We start from the raw sequence: 18,694 nt of genomic DNA, 5'->3' as shown, positions 1-18,694 counted from the left end.
GATAATTGTATGTGTGGGGTCCAGAGATGATAAACACTATTATTGCACACAGAGTGAATCCATGCAACTTTATTATGTGACTTGTTAATAAGCACATTTTTACTCCTGAACTTATGTATTCTTGCCATAACAAAGAGGTTGAATACTTATTGATTCAAGAAATGTGTGCTTTTATTGTTATTTAATTAGTAAAAATGTCCACTTTGACATTACGGGGTATTGTGTGTAGGCCAGTGACACAACATCTCAGTTTAATACATTTTAAATTCAGGCTGTAACATAACAAAATGTGGAAAAAGTCAAGGGGTGTGAATACTTTCTGAGCAAAGAATGTTCTAGAAACAGATTCCATGGGTGTTTCTCAATATGCATACTACCGTGCTCCCCTGACTCACTGGGTGTTTCTCAATATGCATTCTACCGTGCTCTCCTGACTCACTGGGTGTTTCTCAATATGCATTCTACCGTGCTCTCCTGACTCACTGGGTGTTTCTCAATATGCATACTACCGTGCTCCCCTGACTCACTGGGTGTTTCTCAATATGCATACTACCGTGCTCTCCTGACTCACTGGGTGTTTCTCAATATGCATACTACCGTGCTCTCCTGACTCACTGGGTGTTTCTCAATATGCATACTACCGTGCTCCCCTGGCTCTTAACCCCTCTTAAGGTCAGAGGTCATAGACTCAAGCTAGACCTACACACACAGGTCTAGCTTGAGTCTATGACCCCCGACCTTAAACCCCTTCTCTGTCAGTGTGTGTAGGTCTAGCTTGAGTTGAAGCGTTGCTCTCCAGATAGTACAGGAACATTTAACGGTGTAACTCGGTGTAACACAGCGTCTCTGTGTCCTCCAGGAGAGGCGGTGCCCGACTACCAGATGGCGTTCCAGGCCGAGGCAGGGAACCACCCCTCCTTTGAGGACATGCAGGTCCTGGTGTCCAGAGAGAAAGAGAGACCCAAGTTCCCTGAGGCCTGGAAGGAGAACAGCCTGGTGAGCCTGACTACTATTGTCCTGCCCTTACATGTGTTTGGCCTCGCTCCCACCCTCTCTCCCACCCTCTCTCCCAGCCTCGCTCCTAGCTTCGCGCCTAACCTCGCTTCTACCCTCGCTCCGAGCCTTGCTCCTTCCCTCGCTCCTAATCTCGCTCCTAATCTCGCTCCTAATCTCGCTCCTAATCTCGCTCCGAGCCTCGCTCCTAGCCTCTTTCCCGAGCCTCGCTCCTAGCCTCTTTCCCGAGCCTCGCCCCTAGCCTCTTACCTGAGCCTCGCTCCTAGCCTCACTCCTAGCCTCTTACCTGAGCCTCGCTCCTAGCCTCTTACCTGAGCCTCGCTCCGAGCCTCTTACCTGAGCCTCGCTCCGAGCCTCTTTCCCGAGTCTCGCTCCTAGCCTCTTTCCCGAGTCTCGCTCCTAGCCTCGCTCCGAGCCTCTTTCCCGAGTCTCGCTCCTAGCCTCGCTCCGAGCCTCTTTCCCGAGCCTCGCTCCTAGCCTCTTTCCCGAGTCTCGCTCCTAGCCTCGCTCCGAGCCTCTTTCCCGAGCCTCGCTCCTAGCCTCTTTCCTGAGTCTCGCTCCTAGCCTCGCTCCTAGCCTCTTTCCTGAGTCTCGCTCCTAGCCTCGCTCCTAGCCTCTTTCCCGAGCCTCGCTCCTAGCCTCTTTCCCGAGTCTCGCTCCTAGCCTCTTTCCTGAGTCTCGCTCCTAGCCTCGCTCCTAGCCTCGCTCCGAGCCTCGCTCCTAGCCTCGCTCCTAGCCTCTTTCCTGAGTCTCGCTCCTAGCCTCGCTCCTAGCCTCGCTCCTAGCCTCTTTCCTGAGTCTCGCTCCGAGCCTCGCTCCTAGCCTCGCTCCTAGCCTCGCTCCTAGCCTCGCTCCGAGCCTCGCTCCTAGCCTCTTTCCTGAGCCTCGCTCCTAGCCTCGCTCCTAGCCTCGCTCCTAGCCTCTTTCCTGAGTCTCGCTCCGAGCCTCGCTCCTAGCCTCGCTCCTAGCCTCTTTCCTGAGTCTCGCTCCTAGCCTCGCTCCTAGCCTCTTTCCTGAGACTCGCTCCTAGCCTCGCTCCTAGCCTCGCTCCTAGCCTCTTTCCTGAGACTCGCTCCTAGCCTCGCTCCTAGCCTCTTTCCCGAGTCTCGCTCCTAGCCTCGCTCCGAGCCTCTTTCCTGAGTCTCGCTCCTAGCCTCTTTCCCGAGCCTTGCTCCTAGCCTCTTTCCTGAGCCTCGCTCCTAGCCTCTTTCCCGAGCCTCGCTCCTAGCCTCGCTCCTAGCCTCTTTCCTGAGTCTCGCTCCTAGCCTCTTTCCCGAGCCTTGCTCCTAGACTCGCTCCTAGCCTCTTTCCCGAGTCTCGCTCCTAGCCTCGCTCCTAGCCTCTTTCCTGAGTCTCGCTCCTAGCCTCTTTCCCGAGCCTCGCTCCTAGCCTCGCTCCTAGCCTCTTTCCCGAGTCTCGCTCCTAGCCTCGCTCCGAGCCTCTTTCCCGAGCCTCGCTCCTAGCCTCGCTCCTAGCCTCTTTCCAGAGTCTGGCTCCTAGCCTCGCTCCGAGCCTCTTTCCCGAGCCTCGCTCCTAGGCTCTTTCCCGAGTCTCGCTCCTAGCCTCGCTCCGAGCCTCTTTCCCGAGCCTCGCTCCTAGCCTCTTTCCTGAGTCTCGCTCCTAGCCTCGCTCCTAGCCTCTTTCCTGAGTCTCGCTCCTAGCCTCGCTCCTAGCCTCTTTCCTGAGTCTCGCTCCTAGTCTCGCTCCTAGCCTTGCTCCTAGCCTCTTTCCCGAGCCTCACTCCTAGCCTCGCTCCGAGCCTCTTTCCCGAGTCTCGCTCCTAGCCTCGCTCCTAGCCTCTTTCCCGAGCCTCGCTCCTAGCCTCGCTCCGAGCCTCTTTCCCGAGCCTCGCTCCTAGCCTCTTTCCCGAGCCTCGCTCCTAGCCTCGCTCCTAGCCTCGCTCCTAGCCTCGCTCCGAGCCTCTTTCCCGAGCCTCGCTCCTAGCCTCGCTCCTAGCCTCGCTCCGAGCCTCTTTCCCGAGTCTCGCTCCTAGCCTCGCTCCTAGCCTCTTTCCCGAGTCTCGCTCCTAGCCTCGCTCCTAGCCTCTTTCCCGAGTCTCGCTCCTAGCCTCGCTCCTAGCCTCTTTCCTGAGTCTCGCTCCTAGCCTCGCTCCTAGCCTCTTTCCCGAGCCTCGCTCCTAGCCTCGCTCCTAGCCTCTTTCCCGAGCCTCGCTCCTAGCCTCGCTCCTAGCCTCTTTCCCGAGCCTCGCCCCTAGCCTCTTACCTGAGCCTCGCTCCTAGCCTCACTCCTAGCCTCTTTCCCGAGTCTCGCTCCTAGCCTCGCTCCTAGCCTCTTTCCTGAGTCTCGCTCCTAGCCTCTTTCCCGAGCCTCGCTCCTAGCCTCGCTCCTAGCCTCTTTCCCGAGTCTCACTCCTAGCCTCGCTCCGAGCCTCTTTCCCGAGCCTCGCTCCTAGCCTCGCTCCTAGCCTCTTTCCAGAGTCTGGCTCCTAGCCTCGCTCCGAGCCTCTTTCCCGAGCCTCGCTCCTAGGCTCTTTCCCGAGTCTCGCTCCTAGCCTCGCTCCGAGCCTCTTTCCCGAGCCTCGCTCCTAGCCTCTTTCCTGAGTCTCGCTCCTAGCCTCGCTCCTAGCCTCTTTCCTGAGTCTCGCTCCTAGCCTCGCTCCTAGCCTCTTTCCTGAGTCTCGCTCCTAGTCTCGCTCCTAGCCTTGCTCCTAGCCTCTTTCCCGAGCCTCACTCCTAGCCTCGCTCCGAGCCTCTTTCCCGAGCCTCGCTCCTAGCCTCGCTCCTAGCCTCTTTCCCGAGCCTCGCTCCTAGCCTCGCTCCGAGCCTCTTTCCCGAGCCTCGCTCCGAGCCTCTTTCCCGAGTCTCGCTCCTAGCCTCGCTCCTAGCCTCGCTCCGAGCCTCTTTCCCGAGTCTCGCTCCTAGCCTCGCTCCTAGCCTCTTTCCCGAGTCTCGCTCCTAGCCTCTTTCCCGAGTCTCGCTCCTAGCCTCGCTCCTAGCCTCTTTCCTGAGCCTCGCTCCTAGCCTCGCTCCTAGCCTCTTTCCCGAGCCTCGCTCCTAGCCTCGCTCCTAGCCTCTTTCCCAAGCCTCGCTCCTAGCCTCGCTCCTAGCCTCTTTCCTGAGTCTCGCTCCTAGCCTCGCTCCTAGCCTCTTTCCTGAGCCTCGCTCCTAGCCTCGCTCCTAGCCTCTTTCCCGAGCCTCGCTCCTAGCCTCGCTCCTAGCCTCTTTCCCGAGCCTCGCTCCTAGCCTCGCTCCTAGCCTCGCTCCTAGCCTCTTTCCTGAGTCTCGCTCCTAGCCTCGCTCCTAGCCTCTTTCCCGAGCCTCGCTCCTAGCCTCTTTCCCGAGCCTCGCTCCTAGCCTCTTTCCGAGCCTCGCTCCTCTCCCTCATTGAACTCATCAGAGAGGTGAAGCTGAAGGTGAAAGCTGATGCTGATCTTCCACCATTCTGGACTCACCTGGACCCCCACCTGGCAAGAGCCCTTTAATCAATGCAGATGAAGGGGAGGAGACCATTGAGATGTAGAGTGTTTGAGAATAGGATTTAGATGTGTGACTACGGTTCCCCCCAGGCGGTACGTTCCCTGAAGCCTGGAAGGAAAACAGCCTGGTGAGACCTGTGGTGTGGTGTGTGTGTGGTGTGGTGTGTGTTAGCCTCTGTCACCTCCCCCCAGGCGGTGCGTTCCCTGAAGGAGACCATGGAGGACTGTGTTGTGGTATGGTGTGGTATGGTGTGTGTTAGCCTCTGTCACCTCCCCCCAGGCGGTGCGTTCCCTGAAGGAGACCATGGAGGACTGTGTTGTGGTATGGTGTGGTATGGTGTGTGTTAGCCTCTGTCACCTTCCCCCAGGCGGTGCGTTCCCTGAAGGAGACCATGGAGGACTGTGTTGTGGTATGGTGTGGTATGGTGTGGTGTGGTGTGTGTTAGCCTCTGTCACCTCCCCCCAGGCGGTGCGTTCCCTGAAGGAGACCATGGAGGACTGTGTTGTGGTATGGTGTGGTATGGTGTGTGTTAGCCTCTGTCACCTTCCCCCAGGCGGTGCGTTCCCTGAAGGAGACCATGGAGGACTGTGTTGTGGTATGGTGTGGTATGGTGTGTGTTAGCCTCTGTCACCTTCCCCCAGGCGGTGCGTTCCCTGAAGGAGACCATGGAGGACTGTGTTGTGGTATGGTGTGTGGTATGGTGTGGTATGGTGTGTGTTAGCCTCTGTCACCTCCCCCCAGGCGGTGCGTTCCCTGAAGGAGACCATGGAGGATTGTGTTGTGGTATGGTGTGTGGTGTGGTATGGTGTGTGTTAGCCTCTGTCACCTCCCCCCAGGCGGTGCGTTCCCTGAAGGAGACCATGGAGGACTGTGTTGTGGTATGGTGTGTGGTGTGGTATGGTGTGTGTTAGCCTCTGTCACCTCCCCCCAGGCGGTGCGTTCCCTGAAGGAGACCATGGAGGACTGTGTTGTGGTATGGTGTGTGTTAGCCTCTGTCACCTCCCCCCAGGCGGTGCGTTCCCTGAAGGAGACCATGGAGGACTGTGTTGTGGTATGGTGTGGTATGGTGTGGTGTGGTGTGTGTTAGCCTCTGTCACCTTCCCCCAGGCAGTGCGTTCCCTGAAGGAGACCATGGAGGACTGTGTTGTGGTATGGTGTGGTATGGTGTGGTATGGTGTGTGTTAGCCTCTGTCACCTTCCCCCAGGCGGTGCGTTCCCTGAAGGAGACCATGGAGGACTGTGTTGTGGTATGGTGTGGTATGGTGTGTGTTAGCCTCTGTCACCTTCCCCCAGGCGGTGCGTTCCCTGAAGGAGACCATGGAGGACTGTGTTGTGGTATGGTGTGGTATGGTGTGGTGTGGTGTGTGTTAGCCTCTGTCACCTTCCCCCAGGCGGTGCGTTCCCTGAAGGAGACCATGGAGGACTGTGTTGTGGTATGGTGTGGTATGGTGTGGTGTGGTGTGTGTTAGCCTCTGTCACCTTCCCCCAGGCGGTGCGTTCCCTGAAGGAGACCATGGAGGACTGTGTTGTGGTATGGTGTGGTATGGTATGGTATGGTGTGTGTTAGCCTCTGTCACCTTCCCCCAGGCGGTGCGTTCCCTGAAGGAGACCATGGAGGACTGCTGGGACCAGGATGCTGAGGCCAGGCTGACCGCTCAGTGTGCAGAGGAGCGCATGGCTGAACTGCTGCAGATCTGGGACCGGACCAAGTCTGTCAGTCCTACGGTTAACCCCATGACCACCACACTGCAGAACGAGAGGTGAACACACACACACAGGACCAAGTCTGTTAGCATGTAGACCTTACTGTATATTCACATCTCTCAGCTAGTTAAAGGGATAGGTCGGTATTTTGGGATATGCCCTTTATCTTCTTCCCCAGAGGCAGATGAACACGTGGATACCATTTTTTTGGCTGCGTTCAGTTTGAAGGAATTTGCTAACTAGCGTTAGCGCAAATAGTTATTGAGCTAATGCTAGTTAGCATTGGCTCGCAAAGCTACCTTGTAACTTCCTTCATACTGGACCCAGAGACATAAAAATGGTTTAAAACTTTGATTTGATCTGATCTGACTCTGAGGAAGCAGATAAAGAAAGGGCTTTATTTCCATAATCCCAAACTATTCCTTTAATACAACATAAAGTTTCAAAAAATATATTTTTATTTCACTTTTATTTAACCAGGTAGGCCAGTTGAGAACAAGTTCTCATTTACAATTGCGACCTGGCCAAGATAAAGCAAAGCACTTTGACACAAACAACACACAGAGTTACACATGGAGTAAAGCAAACATACAGTCAATAATACAGTAGAAAAATAAGTCTATATACAATGTGAGCAAATGAGGTGAGAAAAGGGAGGTAAAGGCAAAAAAAAGGCCATGGTGGCGAAGTAAATACTATATAGCAAGTAAAACACTGGAATGGTAGATTTGCAGTGGAAGAATGTGCAAAGTAGAGATAGAAATAATGGGGTGCAAAGGAACAAAATAAATAAATAAATACAGTAGGGGAAGAGGTAGTTGTTTGGGCTAAATTATAGATGGGCTATGTACAGGTGCAGTAATCTGTGAGCTGCTCTGACAGCTGGTGCTTAAAGCTAGTGAGGGAGATAAGTGTTTCCAGTTTCAGAGATTTTTGTAGTTCGTTCCAGTCATTGGCAGCAGAGAACTGGAAGGAAAGGCGGCCAAAGGAGGAATTGGCTTTGGTGGTGACTAGTGCGATATACCTGCTGGAGCGCGTGCTACAGGTGGGTGCTGCTATGGTGACCAGAGAGATATACCTGCTGGAGCGTGTGCTACAGGTGGGTGCTGCCATGGTGACCAGCGAGCTGAGATAAGGGGGGACTTTACCTAGCAGGGTCTTGTAGATGACCTGGAGCCAGTAGGTTTGGCGACGAGTATGAAGCGAGGGCCAGCCAACGAGAGCGTACAGGTCGCAGTGGTGGGTAGTATATGGGGCTTTGGTGACAAAATGGATGGCACTGTGATAGACTACATCCAATTTATTGAGTAGAGTGTTGGAGGCTATTTTGTAAATGACATCGCCGAAGTCGAGGATCGGTAGGATAGTCAGTTTTACGAGGGTATGTTTAGCAGCAAGAGTGAAGGATGCTTTGTTGCGAAATAGGAAACCAATTCTAGATTTAACTTTGGATTGGAGATGTTTGATGTGAGTCTGGAAGGAGAGTTTACAGTAACCAAACAGGTATTTGGTATTTGTAGTTGTCCACATATTCTAAGTCAGAACCGTCCAGAGTAGTGATGCTAGTCGGGCGGGAGGGTGCTGGTAGCGATCGGTTGAAGAGCATGCATTTAGTTTTACTTAAAGTAGGGCTGCTTATATGACTATTCAACCACCTTCCATCTGCTTGCCTCTAACAGGAACCTGTCTCACGGCCGCAGGGGTCCTAAAGTCAGCCCCTACCCCGACTACTCCTCATCCTCCTACATCGAGGACCACGAGGGCCACACGGTGAAGAACCTCCCTGGTGGAGACACCTCTATGTCATGGACCTCCTCCGTCGGCATCCTAGGGGGAACCAACAGTGTCCCCGCTGGGCCAGAGAAGAACCGAAACTCCATCAACGCCGAGCGTCAGCAGGCCCGTCTGCCCAGCCCGGAGAGCAGCGGCGCCAGCCTCTCCTCCACCACGGGGTTCACTCCCAACACCGTCATGACCTCCATCTCTGAGTCAGGACACGGGGAGGACTCCTCCAGCACACTAGGTCATATTATTACTAGATTATATTATTATATTTATAGATTATATTATTTATTAGGTACTGGAAATAGGGATGCCAGGAGAACGCTACCTGCCCCAATGCATAGTGCCAACTGTAAAGTTTGGTGGAGGAGGAATAATGGTCTGGTGCTGTTTTTCATGGTTCAGGCCCCTTAGTTCCAGTGAAGGGAAATCTTAACGCCACAGCATACAATGACATTCTAGATGATTCTGTGCTTCCAACAGTTTGGGGAACGCCCTTTCCTGTTTCAGCATGACAATGTCTCCGTGCACGCCCATAATTTAGAATGAGATGTTGGACCAGCTTTTGGTGATGTAGTGTTTATGGAGTCCTCTTTATTTACTGCAGTCCCCTCATCCCCCCCAGTCCCCTCATCCCCCCAAGTCCCCTCATTCCCCCCAGTCCCCTCATTCTCCTCATTCTCCTCATCCCCCCCAGTCCCCTCATCCCCCCCAGTCCCCTCATTCCCCTCATCCCCCCCAGTCCCCTCATTCTCCTCAGTCCCCTCAGTCCCCTCATTCCCCTCAGTCTCCTCATTCCCCTCAGTCCCCTCAGTCCCCTCAGTCTCCTCATTCCCCTCATTCCCCCCAGTCCCCTCATTCCCCTCAGTCCCCTCAGTCCCTTCAGTCCCCTCAGTCTCCTCATTCCCCTCATTCCCCCCAGTCCCCTCATTCCCCTCAGTCCCCTCAGTCCCCTCAGTCTCCTCATTCCCCCCAGTCCCCTCAGTCCCCTCATTCCCCCCAGTCCCCTCAGTCCCCTCATTCCCCCCAGTCCCCTCAGTCCCCTCATTCCCCCCAGTCCCCTCATTCCCCTCAGTCCCCTCATTCCCCTCAGTCCCCTCAGTCCCCTCATTCCCCCCAGTCCCCTCAGTCCCCCCAGTCCCCTCAGTCCCCCCAGTCCCCTCATTCCCCTCAGTCCCCTCAGTCCCCTCATTCCCCCCAGTCCCCTCATTCCCCTCAGTCCCCTCAGTCCCCTCATTCCCCCCAGTCCCCTCATTCCCCCCAGTCCCCTCAGTCCCCTCATTCCCCTCAGTCCCCCCAGTCCCCTCATTCCCCTCAGTCCCCCCAGTCCCCCCAGTCCCCTCATTCCCCTCAGTCCCCTCAGTCCCCCCAGTCCCCTCATTCCCCTTAGTCCCCTCATTCCCCTCAGTCCCCTCATTCCCCTTAGTCCCCTCATTCCCCCCAGTCCCCTCAGTCCCCTCATCCCCCCCAGTCCCCTCATCCCCCCCAGTCCCCTCATTTCCCTCATCCCCCCCAGTCCCCTCATTCTCCTCAGTCCCCTCAGTCCCCCCAGTCCCCTCAGTCCCCTCATCCCCCCCAGTCCCCTCATTTCCCTCATCCCCCCCAGTCCCCTCATTCTCCTCAGTCCCCTCAGTCCCCTCATTCCCCCCAGTCCCCTCAGTCCCCTCATTCCCCCCAGTCCCCTCAGTCCCCTCAGTCCCCTCAGTCCCCTCATTCCCCCCAGTCCCCTCAGTCCCCTCAGTCCCCTCATTCCCCCCAGTCCCCTCAGTCCCCTCATTCCCCTCATTCCCCTCAGTCCCCTCATTCCCCTCAGTCCCCTCAGTCCCCTCATTCCCCCCAGTCCCCTTAGTCCCCCCAGTCCCCTCAGTCCCCCCAGTCCCCTCATTCCCCTCAGTCCCCTCAGTCCCCTCATTCCCCCCAGTCCCCTCATTCCCCTCAGTCCCCTCAGTCCCCTCATTCCCCCCAGTCCCCTCATTCCCCCCAGTCCCCTCAGTCCCCTCATTCCCCTCAGTCCCCCCAGTCCCCTCATTCCCCTCAGTCCCCCCAGTCCCCCCAGTCCCCTCATTCCCCTCAGTCCCCTCAGTCCCCCCAGTCCCCTCATTCCCCTTAGTCCCCTCATTCCCCTCAGTCCCCTCATTCCCCTTAGTCCCCTCATTCCCCCCAGTCCCCTCAGTCCCCTCATCCCCCCCAGTCCCCTCATCCCCCCCAGTCCCCTCATTTCCCTCATCCCCCCCAGTCCCCTCATTCTCCTCAGTCCCCTCAGTCCCCCCAGTCCCCTCAGTCCCCTCATCCCCCCCAGTCCCCTCATTTCCCTCATCCCCCCCAGTCCCCTCATTCTCCTCAGTCCCCTCAGTCCCCTCATTCCCCCCAGTCCCCTCAGTCCCCTCATTCCCCCCAGTCCCCTCAGTCCCCTCATTCCCCCCAGTCCCCTCATTCCCCTCAGTCCCCTCATTCCCCCCAGTCCCCTCATTCCCCTCAGTCCCCTCATTCCCCCCAGTCCCCTCAGTCCCCTCATTCCCCCCAGTCCCCTCATTCCCCCCAGTCCCCTCAGTCCCCTCATTCCCCCCAGTCCCCTCATTCCCCTCAGTCCCCTCATTCCCCCCAGTCCCCTCATTCCCCCCAGTCCCCTCAGTCCCCTCATTCCCCCCAGTCCCCTCAGTCCCCTCATTCCCCTCAGTCCCCCCAGTCCCCTCATTCCCCTCAGTCCCCCCAGTCCCCTCAGTCCCCTCAGTCCCCCAGTCCCCTCATTCCCCTCAGTCCCCTCATTCCCCCCAGTCCCCTCAGTCCCCTCATCCCCCCCAGTCCCCTCATCCCCCCCAGTCCCCTCATTTCCCTCATCCCCCCCAGTCCCCTCATTCTCCTCAGTCCCCTCAGTCCCCCCAGTCCCCTCAGTCCCCTCATCCCCCCCAGTCCCCTCATCCCCCCCAGTCCCCTCATTTCCCTCATCCCCCCCAGTCCCCTCATTCTCCTCAGTCCCCTCAGTCCCCTCATTCCCCCCAGTCCCCTCATTCCCCCCAGTCCCCTCAGTCCCCTCATTCCCCCCAGTCCCCTCATTCCCCTCAGTCCCCTCATTCCCCCCAGTCCCCTCATTCCCCCCAGTCCCCTCAGTCCCCTCATTCCCCTCAGTCCCCCCAGTCCCCTCATTCCCCTCAGTCCCCCCAGTCCCCTCAGTCCCCTCAGTCCCCCCAGTCCCCTCATTCCCCTTAGTCCCCTCATTCCCCCCAGTCCCCTCAGTCCCCTCATCCCCCCCAGTCCCCTCATCCCCCCCAGTCCCCTCATTTCCCTCATCCCCCCCAGTCCCCTCATTCTCCTCAGTCCCCTCAGTCCCCCCAGTCCCCTCAGTCCCCTCATCCCCCCCAGTCCCCTCATCCCCCCCAGTCCCCTCATTTCCCTCATCCCCCCCAGTCCCCTCATTCTCCTCAGTCCCCTCAGTCCCCTCATTCCCCCCAGTCCCCTCAGTCCCCTCATTCCCCCCAGTCCCCTCAGTCCCCTCAGTCCCCTCATTCCCCCCAGTCCCCTCAGTCCCCTCATTCCCCCCAGTCCCCTCAGTCCCCTCATTCCCCCCAGTCCCCTCATTCCCCCAGTCCCCTCATTCCCCTCATTCCCCTCAGTCCCCTCATTCCCCCCAGTCCCCTCAGTCCCCTCATTCCCCCCAGTCCCCTCATTCCCCCCAGTCCCCTCAGTCCCCTCATTCCCCCCAGTCCCCTCATTCCCCTCATTCCCCTCATTCCCCTCATTCCCCTCAGTCCCCTCAGTCCCCCCAGTCCCCGCATATATTTGTAATGAATACATTATTTCTGTGTTATGTTGTTACAACTAGGTGGAGCTGTGTTGGTGCCGGTGTGTCTGCAGTTGACCCAGAAGGACTCATCCGGCCCACTAGGTGGCGCTGTGCTGGGGCTGGTGGTGCCGGTGTGTCTGCAGCTGACCCAAGAGGACTTGGAGACCACCAAACTGGACCCTAAAGAGGTTGACAAGAACCTGAAGGAGTCTTCTGATGAGAACCTTATGGAGCATAGTCAGAAACAGTTCTCTGCTCCAGACCCCCTCAGCTCTGGGTCTTCCTCCCTGCTCTACCCCCTCAGCTCTGGGTCTTCCTCCCTGCTCTACCCCCTCAGCTCTGGGTCTTCCTCCCTGCTCTACCCCCTCAGCTCTGGGTCTTCCTCCCTGCTCTACCCCCTCATCAAGCTGGCTGCGGAGGTGACTGGGGCCGGGGCCCAGGGAGGGTCTGGGACCGGGGCCAGTGGGATGGGGGACCCTCCAGCTACTATGTTCCCCCTGCCCAAACAGCAGAACCTCCCCAAGCGGCCCACCAGCCTACCACTCAGCACCAAGGCCAAGCAGGGCTCTGGTTCCTCCTGGCTGAAGTCTAACCTGAGGTCCAATCTGAAGCAGGTAGAGACGGGCGTGGCCAAGATGAACACGGTCGCCCCGGCGGCAGAGCCACGCCTTGTTAACGTTACCAACAACGGAACATCCGGGGTAGGGGTGAATGGGGTGCGGAGCGGGACTGGCGTGTTGGTCGTCAATGGCTATCTGAACGGAGGTGTGGCCTCTTCATCTGGAGGCGGAGCTCCGTACGGGTTGACCAATCTGGCGGGCTTCCAGAGTGAGGTTGGCGGAGTAGCCCGCCCGTTACAGACCCCGCTCAGCGGCGAGGACAGTCGACTCAACATCAACTCCAGTCCTGATGAACATGAACCACTGCTGAGGAGAGAGCAGCCCGCCACATGTGACCAGAGACCAACCAATCACCTGGCGGGACGCACCAACACTAACAACAACAACAACAGTTTGCTGATGGGCCTGGCGAGCAGAGGGATCACATGTCCTCCTGTAGATGCACGGCCTGACTCCCTTGCTTTTGTCCCTACCCCCACCCCTAAACCTGTCTCTGTCCCTACCCCCACCCCTAAACCTGTCTCTGTCCCTACCCTCACCCCTAAACCTGTCTCTGTCCCTACCCCCACCCCTAAACCTGTCTCTGTCCCTACCCTCACCCCTAAACCTGTCTCTGTCCCTACCCCCACCCCTAAACCTGTCTCTGTCCCTACCCCCACCCCTAAACCTGTCTCTGTCCCTACCCTCACCCCTAAACCTGTCTCTGTCCCTACCCCCACCCCTAAACCTGTCTCTGTCCCTACCCCCACCCCTAAACCTGTTTCTGTCCCTACCCCCACCCCTAAACCTGTCTCTGTCCCTACCCCCACCCCTAAACCTGTCTCTGTCCCTACCCCCACCCCTAAACCTGTCTCTGTCCCTACCCTCACCCCTAAACCTGTCTCTGTCCCTACCCCCACCCCTAAACCTGTCTCTGTCCCTACCCCCACCCCTAAACCTGTCTCTGTCCCTACCCTCACCCCTAAACCTGTCTCTGTCCCTACCCCCACCCCTAAACCTGTCTGTGTCCCTACCCCCACCCCTAAACCTGTCTGTGTCCCTACCCCCACCCCTAAACCTGTCTGTGTCCCTACCCCCACCCCTAAACCTGTCTGTGTCCCTACCCCCACCCCTAAACCTGTCTCTGTCCCTACCCCCACCCCTAAACCTGTCTCTGTCCCTACCCCCACCCCTAAACCTGTCTGTGTCCCTACCCCCACCCCTAAACCTGTCTCTGTCCCTACCCCCACCCCTAAACCTGTCTGTGTCCCTACCCCCACCCCTAAACCTGTCTCTGTCCCTACCCCCACCCCTAAACCTGTCTGTGTCCCTACCCCTAAACCTGTCTGTGTCCCTACCCCCACCCCTAAACCTGTCTCTGTCCCTACCCCCACCCCTAAACCTGTCTGTGTCCCTACCCCCACCCCTAAACCTGTCTGTGTCCCTACCCCCACCCCTAAACCTGTCTCTGTCCCTACCCCCACCCCTAAACCTGTCTGTGTCCCTACCCCCACCCCTAAACCTGTCTCTGTCCCTACCCCCACCCCTAAACCTGTCTCTGTCCCTACCCTCACCCCTAAACCTGTCTCTGTCCCTACCCCCACCCCTAAACCTGTCTCTGTCCCTACCCCCACCCCTAAACCTGTCTCTGTCCCTACCCCCACCCCTAAACCTGTCTCTGTCCCTACCCCCACCCCTAAACCTGTCTCTGTCCCTACCCCCACCCCTAAACCTGTCTGTGTCCCTACCCCCACCCCTAAACCTGTCTCTGTCCCTACCCCCACCCCTAAACCTGTCTCTGTCCCTACCCCCACCCCTAAACCTGTCTGTGTCCCTACCCTCACCCCTAAACCTGTCTCTGTCCCTACCCCCACCCCTAAACCTGTCTCTGTCCCTACCCTCACCCCTAAACCTGTCACTGTCCCTGTCACTGTCCCTGTCACTCCCCCTGCCTCTGTCACTGCCCCTGTCTCTGTCACTCCTCATGTCCCTGTCACTCCCCCTATCTCTGTCCATCTCCCTGTCTTTGCCCCTATATCAGCAACAACAGTCCCAGAGCCCCAGGAGGAGGCTGCCCAGCTCCGACAGCCCAAACCCAGACGACCTGAGAGACCCTGCTCCCTGGACCTCTCTGCCTCCTTCTCTTCACACAACAGCTCCTCAGGTGAGATGAGAACACACCACACACATCTCTCTGTCTTTCTCTCTCTCTCTCTGTCTCTCTCTCTCTGTCTCTCTCTCTCTCTCTGTCTCTCTCTCTGTCTCTCTGTCTTTCTCTCTCTCTCTCTGTCTCTCTCTCTCTGTCTCTCTCTCTCTCTCTCTCTCTCTCTCTCTCTCTCTCTCTGTCTCTCTCTCTCTCTCTCTCTCTGTCTCTCTCTCTCTCTCTCTCTCTCTCTCTGTCTCTCTCTCTCTCTCTCTCTCTCTCTCTCTGTCTCTCTCTCTCTGTCTCTCTCTCTCTCTGTCTCTCTCTCTCTCTGTCTCTCTCTCTCTCTCTCTCTCTCTCTCTCTCTCTCTCTCTCTCTCTCTCTCTGTCTCTCTCTCTCTCTCTCTCTCTCTCTCTCTCTCTCTCTCTCTGTCTCTGTCTCTGTCTCTCTCTCTCTGTCTCTCTCTCTCTCTCTCTCTCTCTCTCTCAATTTTTCAATTCAATTCAATTGACTTTATTGACATGGCAAGTTCGTTATTACTTACATTGTCAAAGTATACATATCGAAAATCAAAATCAAATATATATGTATATATATACAAAATATATATATATTTATATATAAATAAATGGTGGGACCAACAGCAATAATAACAGTAGTAGTGGACATGGGATCACCATTAACAACAACTACAACAACAATATTAATCAGAACAACAATAAATTAAATCAACAGTAGTAGACCAGTGTCAATATGACTTGAGAAGACATATGACCTGGTATGAAAGACAAAACAAAACTAAGCTAAATGGGAAATATTATCAACATTACTTTGCATTTTTCACTGGCTGTCCCTCAGGTTGTGGCAGGAGGACACATATTTGGCTGCCAAAACTGCACATTTTGGCTTTTCACCCAATAAATATTTGATTTTTTCTTCATCTTTTATAGTTTCAAATTCTTTGTATTGAGTTATAATTTTGGGAAAGAAATATGCTCTTAGGTCTGAGTATTTGTCACAGTGTAGTAGGAAATGCACCTCTGTCTCTACCTCTCCCCTGGAGCAGAGTGAGCACAGCCTGTCCTCTCTGGGCAGCCAGGTTTGTCTGTGACGACCGGTCTCTATAGCCAGACGGTGCTCTCTGAGTCTGTACCTAGTCAATGTTTTCCTCAGTTTTCTATCAGTCACAGTGGTCAGATAGTCTGCCACCATGTACTGTCTGTTTAGAGCCAAATAGCATTGAAGTTTACTTTGATTTTTTGTGGTGTCTTTCCAATAGGTTATATATTTTTCTTTTTGTTTTGTGATGATTTGGTTGGGCCAGATTTTCTGAGGGCTGTCCCGAGGCTCTATGGGGTTGGTTTGGGTTGGTGAACTGAGCCTCAGAACCAGCTGGCTGAGGGGACTCTTCTCTGGTTTCATCTCTTGACATTGTAGAGCTGTGTGATGGAATGTTTTAGGGTCACTTGTTTTTAGATGGTTGTAAAATTTGATGGCTCTTTTTTCTATTCGAATGAGGAGGGGGTATTGGCCCAATTCTGCCCTACATGCGTTATTTGGAGTTTTTCTTTGTACTTGCAATACAGTCTTGCAAAACTCTGCATGCAATATTTCAGTTGGATGTTTGTCCCATTTAGTAAATTCATTATTAGAGAGTGGACCCCATACTTCACTGCCATATAGAGCAATTGGTTCTATAACTGATTGAAAAATTTTGAGCCAGATTCTAATTGGAATTTCAATTTTGATGTTCCTTTTAATGGCATAAAATGCTCTTCTTGCTTTGTCTCTCAGCTCATTCACAGCCATGTGAAAGCTACCTGTGTTGCTCATATTTAGTCCTAGATATGTGTAGTTTTTGGTGTGTTCTAATAGAACTGTGTCCAAATAGAATTTATATTTGTCATCCTTATTTCCCGACCTTTTTTGGAATATCATTATATTAGTTTTTTTTAGGTTAACGGTCAGAGCCCAGGTCTGACAGAACCTGTGAAGACGATCTAGGTGCTGCTGTAACCCCTCTTTAGTGGGAGACAGCAGCACCAGGTCATCTGCGTACAGCAGACACTTGATTTCAGTGTTGTGTAGGGTGATACCAGGTGCTGCCGATTCTTCTAATGTTTTTGCCAATTCATTAATGTAGATGTTAAATAATGTTGGACTTATTGGGCAGCCCTGTTTCACTCCCCGCCCCTGAGAGAAGAAGTCTGTTTGCTTGTTGCCAATTTTAACCGCACATTTGTTTTTAGTGTACATTGATTTAATAAAATCATATGTTTTCCCTCCAATACCACTTTCTATTAGTTTATAAAAAAGACCTTCGTGCCAAATTGAATCAAATGCTTTCTTGAAATCTACAAAACACGAGTAGATTTTGCCTTTGTTTTGGTTAACTTGTTTATCAATTAGAGTGTGGAGGGTGTAAATGTGGTCTGTTGTACGATAATTTTTTAGAAATCCAATCTGGCTTCTGCTCAGGACGTTGTGTTCGTCAAGGAAATGATGTAGTCTGCTATTTATAATACTGCAGAGAATTTTCCCCAAGTTGCTGTTAACGCAAATTCCTCTGTAATTATTTGGGTCAAATTTGTCTCCATTTTTATAGATTGGTGTGATCAATCCCTGGTTCCAAATATCGGGGAAAATACCTGCAGTGAGGATAATGTTGAAGAGTTTGAGTATTGCCAATTTGAATTTGTGGTCTGTATATTTGATCATTTCATTTAAAATACCATCAGCACCACAGGCCTTTTTGGGTTGGAGATTGCATAGTTTTTCCAATAATTCTTCTTCTGTAATTGGGGTATCTACAGGATTCTGATAGTCTTTGACTGCTAATTCAAGGATTTGTAATTTTTCTTGTATATCTTTTTGTTCTGGGCTCTTTGTTATATTGCTGTAGAGGTTTGCAAAGTGATTTCTCCACATATCCCCATTTTGGATAGCCAATTCCTCATGATGAGGTTTGTTTAATTTATTCCAATTCTCCCAGAAGTGGTTTGATTCTATGGATTCCTCAATTCCAACCAGCTGATTTCTAATGTGCTGTTCCTTTTTTGTTCTTAGGGTGCGTTTGTATTGCTTCAGTGTTTCCCCATATTGAAGGCGTATATTTTTGTTGTCTGGTTCTCTGTGTTTTTGATTAGATATATTTCTCAATGACTTTCTTAGATTTTTGCAATCATTATCAAACCATTTTTCATTATCTGTTATTTTTGGTTTGCTCTTATGCTTCTTTAGATTAGCCAAGGAGGCTAATTTGTCAAATATAAAGTTTATGTTTCTAACGGCCAAATTTACACCTTCATTGCTGAAGGAGAATGTTAAGGCTAAAAAGTTGTCCAGGAGAGATTGTATTTTTTGGCTACTAATTGCTTTTTGGTAGATGTCTGTACTGTTTGCACTCCATCTATAGGCTTGTTTAGTACCATGTAATTTATTGGGCCGTGATGCTTCATGGTTGGGTTCTGCTCTTCTCAGATACACTGTGATTTTACTGTGGTCTGAGAGAGGTGTTAGTGGGCTGACTGTGAAGGCTCTGAGAGACTCTGGGTTTAGGTCGGTGAGGAAGTAGTCTACAGTGCTGCTGCCAAGGGATGAGCTGTAGGTGTACCTACCAAAAGAGTCTCCTCTCAGCCTGCCATTGACTATGTACAGACCCAGTGTTCGACAGAGCCTCAGGAGCTGTACTCCGTTTTTGTTTTTCACTTTGTCATAGTTGTTTCTGTGGGGGTATGTGGGGAGGGAAAGGTTATTGCTTCCTGGTAGGTGTTTATCCCCATGACTGTTAATAGTGTCTTGTTCTTCTGCTGTTCTAGCATTCAGGTCTCCACAGACCAGTACGTTGCCTTGGGCCTGAAAGTGACTAATCTCTCCCTCTAGAATGGAGAAGCTCTCTTCATTGAAGTAGGGTGACTCTGAGGGGGGAATGTATGTGGCACAGAGGAAGACGTTTTTATCTGTCAAGATAGCCTCCTTGTTGATTTTTAACCAGATAAAGAATTCTCCTGTTTTGATCAATTCGATTGAATTAATTAGTTCAGATTTATACCATATTAACATTCCCCCTGAGTCTCTGCCCTGTTTGATTCTTTTTAATTTAGTGGATGGTATGATTATCTCCCTATAACCTAGTGGACAGCCAGTGGAAACATCACCTCTGCACCATGTTTCCTGTAGTACTACAATATCAACATCATCAATTTCTTTCAGGAAGTCTGGGTTTCTGCTCTT

General features: G+C 53.6%; 1 protein-coding gene across 1 annotated transcript in view; it reads left to right on the top strand.

The window, feature by feature from the left end:
• Positions 1-859: 859 nt before the first annotated feature.
• Positions 860-18,694, top strand: part of LOC120037761 (bone morphogenetic protein receptor type-2-like) — a gene marked incomplete at its 5' end in the record, with an annotated part of 29,122 nt that continues 11,287 nt past the window's right edge. The window contains 5 exons of the mRNA XM_038983725.1: positions 860-996; positions 6,039-6,211; positions 7,835-8,178; positions 11,758-12,827; positions 14,385-14,481. Of these exons, the coding sequence (XP_038839653.1) occupies positions 860-996; positions 6,039-6,211; positions 7,835-8,178; positions 11,758-12,827; positions 14,385-14,481 (1,821 nt within the window). The remainder of the gene's footprint in view (positions 997-6,038; positions 6,212-7,834; positions 8,179-11,757; positions 12,828-14,384; positions 14,482-18,694) is intronic.

Source organism: Salvelinus namaycush, unplaced genomic scaffold, assembly GCF_016432855.1.
Source record: "Salvelinus namaycush isolate Seneca unplaced genomic scaffold, SaNama_1.0 Scaffold1852, whole genome shotgun sequence".
Classification (NCBI taxonomy): domain Eukaryota; kingdom Metazoa; phylum Chordata; class Actinopteri; order Salmoniformes; family Salmonidae; genus Salvelinus; species Salvelinus namaycush.
Note: the sequence above shows the minus strand (reverse complement) of the source record. Positions and strands in the feature narration are given on the sequence as shown.